The following is a 9,543-nucleotide window of genomic DNA, read 5'->3' on the forward strand; positions in this document are numbered from 1 at the left end:
TCAGCAGGTGCGTGTGAGGTTTCTTTGCCCTCTGTCACGTGGAGGCTGCTGTGCAGTATTTCATGTATGAGCAATGCCTGGGGATAAAAAGCCTTTGCCGAGGACAACTCCTTGCTCGAGATACTGGCCTCAATTCTTTATCCCACTCTTGATATAATTACAGCCCTCAAATTGCATAGCAGGAGCAGGAGAAGGCACAAAGATTTGTAGGACTACGAGCAGAAGAGTTAAATCTGTTGCCTGTACTGCACTGCGAAATCCTAGGTTTGTTTTTTTTTAACTGAAATATTTTAATTTTAGGAGCAGGTCCCTGTTCCTGTTTATCACCCGACTCCTAGCCAGACTCGGCTAGCGACGCAGCTGACAGAAGAGGAGCAGATCAGAATAGCGCAGAGGATAGGCCTTATTCAGCACCTCCCTAAAGGAGTCTATGATCCTGGGCGAGACGGCTCCGAGAAGAAGATCAGAGAGTAAGTTCCAGAAGCCTCACTGAACGCAGGTGGCTGTTGCACTATATTGTTTATATGTATATAATCAGTGTATATGTTTATGCTGTTGCCCCAGTAAACTCGATCTTGGTTTTGCCTTATTTTCAGGGATGATAATTTAAGGTAGTTTTCTGAAAAAATGACCCTGCAGTGGCTCTTTCCTTTCTCCTCGCTTGTTTTCATGTTACAGTTGAAACTCACTACCCTGACCCATGTAATTCATGCCCTCAGAGGGGCGTTTTTAACCTCTATCCTCTCTCTTCATGAGGAAGTAATTCCATGCTGCTTCCTCACCTTCATGGTTTCCTTTTCCCATTTCTAATTTCATGTGCTCCGGCTCAGCTGCCCAGCTGTGCCCACAGGTGGCTTTCTGCCCTCACTAACGTTGGCATGGGGCACACACACTACAGAGGAAAAAAACCAAAAAAAACCCCACCAGTGTTTGGTGGAACTAGCACTGAGAGAGCCAGGAACTCCTCACAGTATCTACAAGTTTGACTGAAACACACCCAGGAGTAGATATTGCGCTGCTTTTCTTTTCCAGTGTGGTAACAGCAGCTTAATATTTTTGTGGTTCTTCTTTTTTTCCCCCTCCCCAGATGTGTCATTTGTATGATGGACTTTGTTTATGGGGACCCTATCCGATTTCTGCCGTGCATGCACATTTACCACCTGGACTGTATAGATGACTGGTTGATGCGATCCTTTACCTGTCCCTCCTGCATGGAGCCAGTGGATGCAGCACTGCTTTCGTCGTATGAGACTAACTGAGCCAGGGTTTCTCCACTGAACCTTCGCGGAGACCACCATCCACTTTCATGGGTTTGATCCTTTTGTCATTCAGCCCAAAGAGCCAGGAATTAGGCATTAAGATCGTGCACAAAATATACATTTCCTAATAAAGAAATTAAAAAAATAATATTCCTGAATGGCTGCAACTATTGGGAAAAAAACCATAGTATTTTAGAGACTATAGAAAAGTAGGTTGTTATTTTTAATGTAAAGCCTTGACCCACCATTGTCTTTTAATGTTTGTTCTTACACCCATATATAGGAATTGTGTAAAGTGTTACAGCAACTGTAAATGTTTAAACTGCGTGTATCCAGTTTTATTAGCAGCAAGATAAGAGTATTTTTTTCCTAAATAAAGTAACCAGTTTTGTTCTGATTCTTTTCACAAGTCCTGGCATTTGGGTCAAGGCTTTATTGAAATCTACATTTTATAACACTGGCACAAAGAAATAGTTTTAAGCTTGTTTGCACAGTTCTCTTTTTTTTTTTTTTCCATTGGAGATGGAATTCATTGCCTTAGGTCTTTTTAATAGTGTATTGTTATTGTTGGGCTGGCTCTATGCTTGAAAAACCAGTTTATTTATAACCTGTTAAAAGTGCTATATTTTGTTTGCAGTTAGGAATATGCAGACTTCAAAGTGATCTCCTAGCTTGTAAGCAAACTGAGATGCATTATCCCTTTTCTACAAGTGATGCGGAATATGAAGATATGAAACAAGTCCTACAGTGAAATTATGGTTTTGTGGGTTTTTTTACAACTTGCTTCGGTTTTGATGAAACAACAGTCACCTTTAACTTGATCAGACTAAAAGTGGGCCACATGGACAGTAAATAGTTAAGCTACCAAGACTAAGGGGGAAAATAATTAGGTATTTGGAACTAACGTAGCATTAGGATTATTGTACTTTTTTTTTTTTTTTCTCCCTAAAAATGGTTGTCTTGGATCATAGTAAATGGATACTGCATCTCTCGTTCTTGTAGTTCTTAGGTTATCAGAAGTTAAGAATAAACATACTGTATCTCAGTCTCCTGTATTAAATGTATCTGTTAAGCCCTTCTGGCTGACACCTCAGTCCACCGAACAGGTATGAAATCAGATAGGAGAAAATGTATCTTATGTTCTGCACATAAACGCAAAGTTTATATAAACACAGTTCGAGGGGGAAACCAGTACTGCTATAGCCAGAATGACACAATTAGTTGACTTCTTTAGCAAAGTCTGTGCTTGTTAAGAGGTGATCTAGCAAAGATTGTAGCTTGTAAAGACTTTTTATCTACTTAGCATGTTGGTTTTGTTTTTTTCTTTTTTGGGGGGTAGGGGTTGCTTGGTTTTGGTTTTGTTTTTTTTCCCTTAGCGTACCCTACTATGACTTTTATACATTCAGCGCAATGCGGATACATTGAGTAGTCCTGGTCTTGCAAAATGAGATGCAATCCCAAGTTAACCACAACGAATCTTGATTAGTTTTCATGTATAGTTTGAGTACTTGATAAACCAAGTTGTGTTTAAAGACCCAAGTACTTTGAAGACTTAGCGTATTTACAATATAGAAGAATTGTGCATATTATGGATAATTTGTGAAGGGCTGGTCAGCAAAATGTAGAATCAACGTGTTGATTTATTTATTATTCCTGCAGCTGACAGCAACCTGCTCTCTTAGAGAAGAACTCCACGTAGCAGTCAGAAGGAATTGAAAACAGTCAACAGTTCTAGCTTCCCTCAAATTGCTACACATTTATCTGGACACAGTTTTTGGCTGAATTCATATATACCTACTTCCATGGATCAAAAGCTGGGGAGAGAGACCTGAAGTTGTGCAATATCGTTGTTCCTTTTCATCATTCCATGTGTGTTCCTTTGCGTCCTCTTATTGTCTGTTTGTTTTGGGGGTATTCTCTTTTCTTCCTTTTTATTTTTTTGGTAAAACAGTGTCCACATTAAGTATTCATTTATTTTATCTTGTTTAAACTGGCAAATGAACAATTTGAAAAAAACAGTGTTGTCATGTTGGTAATTAGTCTTTATTTATTACAAGACTTGATTAAGAAAATTTTAAAGGAAAAATGAAGTGACCAATTAGTCAGCTGAATTCTTTTCCAGGCACTTTGTACAGTTGAACTTTTAACATGGAGAAGTTACTGGGCTAAGGGAAAATAATTACTTTTATTAAAATTCATGTTAAAGAGAAAAAAGGTATGAAGGGCTAAAACTAGAGCTGATTACACAGAAACATTCCAAGAAGTTCAAATTTTAACTTGAAGACAAATGTGTAAATGTAACAAATAAATCAGCTGATTTTTCCCAAGTTTTTAGGTGCAGTGCTGTTCTGGGTGATTTCTATGTGGGGAAAAAAAAAGCAGTAGTTGAGCTGAATTGAACACAAAGTAATGTGTAACCTCGAATTTTAGCTACAGTTGTGAAACCACGTGTCTTAATTCCACCATCTGTAAGATGAAGATAATATTCACCTCCTGTCTCAGAGGTGTCTAATAAATCACTTACACTTCAGGAAAACCAGTGCAGTCACAGCACAGCTGGGTCCTAACCGAGTCTTCTGTAGCTCAGCGAGGGGAAAGGGCTGGACCAGATCAACCATCACCCTTCTTACGCCAGGGCTGGATGGTTCAGAGCAAAACGCCTGCGAAAAGCACCCTGAAGAGAAGAAATGCTCTTGCAGCTGCTGCGTGCGTATGTAGCGATCGTCAGGCTCAGTCCTCTGCAATTCCAACACAAGAGACCTCGAGTGTCGAAGTCCCCGGGGCCCATGTCGCTGCCGGCCACCACCGGCTCTCGCAGCAACCTGCTGTCCCACGTAAGCACAAAGAGCTGCCGCACAGGGGCCACAGAAACAGAGCAGGCAGGGACCAAGGGCAGAGCCCACACCCAAGGTGCTTGCACAGCCAGGAAGGGGTTAGGGTACGTTTGCAGATTTTAGCAGGAAATGGATTTTGTCTCATGCAACAGAAGAAAACAAAATTCCCACAAATCTGAGGCAAGAGAGATGCAATGATGTAAGGAATGCTCAATTTTATAAAGAGCACTTAAGAATTCGTGCTTTCTACTGGAGTTACCACTTTAAGTCATTTGACAGCTAAGGATAATAATCCTTATTACTTTTTGCCAGTTTATTACGTAAATCTGGGAGAGAACCATGTAATTCATACATTAAAAAAAAGCCTGGAGAATTTTTTTGTGCAGAGCTAGTGCTGTAGAAAGGCTTTAACCATCGTAAGATTTGAGAAGTTCCTACTGCTGCAGCTTCCCAGGGCTGAAAGCAGTTACATGTTTGAAAGGCTGAGTCCTCTCTTCGTGGTGGTAGACACGTACGTTCCTAGGCTAAAGGATTATGAAATACCTGAATTTACTTAAGTTACCAGTTTCAAAACTTTGACATTTCCTGTCCTTGTGCAATCTGGTAAAGATGAAAATTCTTCTGAGTCAGACCGACAGTTAAATAAATAACAAGAAGGCAGAAACCAAGCATGCAAGGCTTCTCATCAGTTAAATCCAGGATTAAAATGGACTTAGAAACAAAGTGGAAGCTAGTAGATTACAAAATACAGTTTATTACAGACACCACATTTTTCTTAAAAACATACGTACTAGTTGATAACCTATAAAAAGCATGAACAAAATCTGTTCAGAAGAAGCCTTCTTAATACTCAGAATGAAAATTAGCTTCAAGGATTAATTTTTGCCTCTTATATAGCATTTAACTTTGAAGAATATAATTTATGCTAACCATCCTTTGCAGATTATCTCGCTTTTAAACCTGTTCTGGGATAAGAGTTAGAGGCTTTGGCGTTCTTGGTATGAAATTCAAACTTAATGCCTTTTGATAAAAAAGTTTAAACATACTCTACAAAAGCATCTTTTTGATTTAAGCAGAAGAAAGAACTGTATTTGCCTGCTGGCAGCTGATTTCTTACAATATCCACTCTGCACTGACACTTTGCTAAGTAAAAGCTGCAGAGAGGAAGCTGTAAGGAGAAAAACATTTGTGAAAAATGCCTGTACACGTTCCCAGCCGCACAAAGGTCTGTGCTTCACTCAGCAAGAGGGCACTGACCACGCTATGAATGAACCAACAGCCCCAAATCTCCTCTGTCCGCTCAGCTGGAAAACAAGTAGCAATAACTTCATAAACCTAATTCTTTGCAGCACCAACCCCTAGGAAATATTTTGTCTTTTTTTTTTAAATAAAAGGTGTTTCAACACCCAACTTTGCACGCAACAGTAAAGGTTCAAATTAGTGCACGTCAGGTGCAGCCTGGCTCTCCCCGCCAGGCATTTTTCCTGGATGCAACAAGCCTGGCGTTTTACTCACTGAAGGCACTTTTCACCAGGGCTCTACTGCAGAAAAGACAAGCAAACGTCCACCTTTTGGCATCTTTTCCCTACCCTTCTGCCACATTAGTGGTAGCTGCCTGGCTAATCAAGAATTCACACTGGGTAAGCAGATCGAGGGAGACAGACAAGGCTGAAATTCAAGGGGGAAAAAGATGAATCACTCCAAAACTGAGCAGGACGGAGCCGTCCCCAGGCACTGTCCTGCCGAGGCAGAGCTCTGCCATTCCAGAATAAAAACTGTCTGATGCCCTTCAACTCTCCAGCCTGAAACTTCTTTTTGGTGAGGTTACCTCACTGAAGGGCTCCTGCTAAATCACCCGTTTGTTTGGGGATTTCTCCTTGTACAAAGCTACGTACTGCACAGCTCCCTCACAGTGCCACAGCAGACCAGGAGTAAAGGCCTTTAACCTCCCTGTTTTTCTCAGCCATCAGCTGAAATTTTTTTTTTCTCTTTTTAATGTGCTGAATTTAATAGTTCAAACAGTTCTGACAACTTTATAAAAAGCTTTGGCTACAGAGCCTGCTACCAGTATGTGTGAGTACTATACAGAGATCCCTGATGTTCCTTAGAAATACCAGGAATTATTTGTACCAGGCACAAGCCCTGCCTCACAGAATGGAAACCTGACCCAGGACCCAGGTATCCACGAGTCACGAGAATCAAAACCAGAGCAAATTTTTCACAAGAGCAATCAGTCTTTGGAATAATCTCCCCAGGGAAGTGGTGACGCCCCCAACAAGGGACACTTGTAAGATTTGTCTGGACAGGGGCTGGGCCATCTTCTTTAGAACACGCCTTTGCCAAGAAAGGTTGGACCAGGTGATCCTTACGGTCCCTTCCAACCTGGCATTCTGCAATTCTAGAACTGAACTACCCAAACTGTAACTTGCCCTGCTGATTGCTCCTAAAAAAGCCCAAAACTTTGCAGCTGCCCCACAGAGGCTGTGTAACCTTGGTAGTGATGACAGCAGTACTGGGTACTGTGCCCAAATGAAGATGACATTGAACATGATCCATGTATTGTGTCTTCTGGAGTTAAACAACATTGCCTCATCTCCCCAGAACGATTTACTGAGCTCTGCTAACCGCCGGAGATCCAGTCCCTGCTCCGTACCTCCGGATGGCAGGCACAGAGGCAATTTCAGGCATCTCTCGCCACCTCCTTCACCCAAAGCATCAGGAAAAGCTCCGGACTCACAAACAAAACACCAGCTCATCCTAAAACCCCTCCTACTACCCTATCGATACTACCAGCACAACCCCCTGGCTCCAGCACTGCTGACAAACATCCTGTCCAGCTCCAGCACTCCAAAGCTGTTCCTCACCTCCCCAGCCTGTGCTGCCGGCTAAAAGGAACAGGGAGAGATGAAAACTGTCCAGAATATTGCAGCTTCAGCTTAGGCTTTCTCACTAGGTGGCTTTTCAGCCACAGACTTGAAACTTGTTACAGTGCTTGACTAACCTGAGATAATTTTTTTTTTCAATTATTTTTTCTCTTCTGCATTGAAGCAACCCATAAAGAGAGCGTGTGGGGCAGGGAGGGCCGTGTGTTTGTGACCGCTCTGGTTTGTATTATTTCTGTAAAATAGTAAAGGAGAGAGAAAGCAGCAAGCAGAATTCAATGCAATGCATAATTCTAGGTAAACATTTTGCCTGTGTTTAACCAGCAATGCAAGGCAGTAGGTCCAGAAATTTAAAAAAACCAGAAAATATGGAACCCGGCCCAGTCTTACAAAAACATTGTTGAATTTGGAGCAAATACCATGCAGAATTTTACCACAGTGCGATGCAGATATTTATTAGCTCTGTTGCTGTTCATTAATCTCGGAGACAGGAATTGACCGGGCATGTTTTTAAATGAAAGTATTTGTTTTCTATTTTTTTATACACATAAAGTGAACCCAGATAGCATCTTCAAAAAATATTGTATGATGACAAATCATTCAATTAAAATACTTGCCAATACACACTTTGCATATAATCCATCACGAAAAGGTATTTGCAGAACATAATGAGAAAAGAAGCAAGTTCATTTCTAGTCTGTTCAGGTTTTCCTATTTCGTTCCTCAGCGACGTTTCCAAGCATTAACCATCTTCCTGTACAGCAGTAAACAACATGACTCACCTCTTTATCTTCGCCTCTTCCTCCCAGAGGGGGAACTGTGTGCACTGCATTATTTTGGTCACTTCGTATACATTTGCTTTGCTGCTGTTTTTTTATGCTTGAGAAAGCAAAAGAAATGCATCTCGCAGGTGGAACCGGAGGCTGAGCGCATTGTATTTAAAACTCTTGGGAGTCCCTTTTGCATTCCGGCTCTGACCTCCAGGAAAGCCTCATTTCACACAGAGGAGCATCACTTGATGCTTCTGTTGGGCCAGAGGCATGCAGGCTGTCAAAGCTGTCACCCCATCAGCTTTTGGGAGTCTTGGACTCAGGCCACAGATCAACTAAAAATACTAAGGCACTCAATATAGAATTTAATGCCAAAACCAGTGTGAAATGGGAGGAAATGCTTGATACAGTCCTGTCCTATACTGCTCTATTTTATAAAAGGCAAGTTTTGACTCACCACAGCATAACCAACCTGAGGCCGGGCACTGTCTGAAGGGGACAGTCTTTAAGCACCCGTGACAGAACGCTGTACTTGCAGATCGTAACAGAACTGCCCATCAGTAATAAATCAAAGCATGTTCCTATGCCACTGGCTTTGTTAAGCAATCCTAAGTGGGCGTGCCCAAGCAATAACAGTTGTATCATGTTTGTGACTTCATCAAAACCTCTTCTGATCATCAAGAAAACCTGTGATCAGATTTGGCTTCAGCCCATTGCTCTTTGTCCAACAGGTTATCTCAGCTGGTGTTACGTACAGGAGTTGGGTGTTGATGTGCTTACACGTCGTGAGACCTCAGTATAAAACTGCCGGCTCATGTCACTGCTTCTCCCTTCCTGGCCATTACCAGTTTCCAGTGACGTAGCGATTACTACGTGGGGCACCATGGCAAGTGCTGCAGACACCCAGGAAACGGAGTCCGAGTTCCTACGCCTCCTCGGCTACTGGTGGGAAAACACTTACCAGTGCTACTGAAGAAAATACATAGAAAAAGAAACACGTTTTTTAAGTTTTTTAAGTCTTATGATAAAGGTCCTGCCAAGCGCAGAAAACTTTCCTGCTATGAGTTAGCGGTGTGCCTTTGGTTCACTTCTTGGGCTTTGCTGAGGACTGAGCAGGGTTTGGCACCAGCAGTTGCTGGCTAACACGCAGTACACAGCATGGGTTTCTCTAGCATTAGCAGTGTTCCACAGCCGAAGGAAGCGCTCCTTCTGCACGTGAGGCATTGACTATACCCATCTGAAGTAGCACTTACGTGTCCTGAATCTCAGGCCACGCAGAAAATGCTTGTTTTGCGATTCCAGTAGAGTATCTGCTGTTTTCTGGTACTGAACACTGAAGCAGTTTGAGAAGTCACACCAGTTGTGCTTTCCCAAAGTCCCTTTTTGGGACTCCAGACCGATGCAGCAGTTCACCCCTCTGGGGAGCTGCTTCAAGCAGAATGCAGCAGCTTTGGGAGAAGCAATGGAAAATCAATCCCAGCACAGAGCTCCCAGCCCAGACTGACATTGCTGAGTTTTTCATCCAAGTCACAGAAGAGCAGCGGAAGTCCATTAAACAGAGAATAACAGTGAGCAGTTCAAAATGCAACTCAGTGAAAAACACATGCAGTGACAACACACCACACCCTGCATTCACCCTTTAGCAAGCAAAGGGTTATTTTCCTGTAACAAGTTCAGAATATTACACAGTCCATAAATCTTTGTTGTTGCATCAGGAAGGTGAATGTTTCCTATTGGTTGGGAGCTAAAAAGCCCAAGCGACAGAACAGACCACTTGGTCGTGGCTCACTACGAAGTC

The 9,543-nt window shown here is 42.2% G+C and overlaps 1 protein-coding gene across 1 annotated transcript; it reads left to right on the forward strand.

Annotated features, from left to right (window-relative positions):
* Positions 1–300: 300 nt before the first annotated feature.
* On the forward strand, positions 301–2,306 carry RNF11 (ring finger protein 11; the record flags this gene model as incomplete). Its single annotated transcript, XM_009869199.1, has 2 exons — positions 301–470; positions 1,088–2,306. Coding segments are annotated over 2 exons (342 nt in total), but the record flags the coding sequence as incomplete, so codon positions are not given.
* Between the last annotated feature and the right edge of the window lie 7,237 nt (positions 2,307–9,543).

This window comes from Apaloderma vittatum, unplaced genomic scaffold (genome assembly GCF_000703405.1).
Source record: "Apaloderma vittatum isolate BGI_N311 unplaced genomic scaffold, ASM70340v1 scaffold13805, whole genome shotgun sequence".
Taxonomy (NCBI): Eukaryota; Metazoa; Chordata; class Aves; order Trogoniformes; family Trogonidae; genus Apaloderma; species Apaloderma vittatum.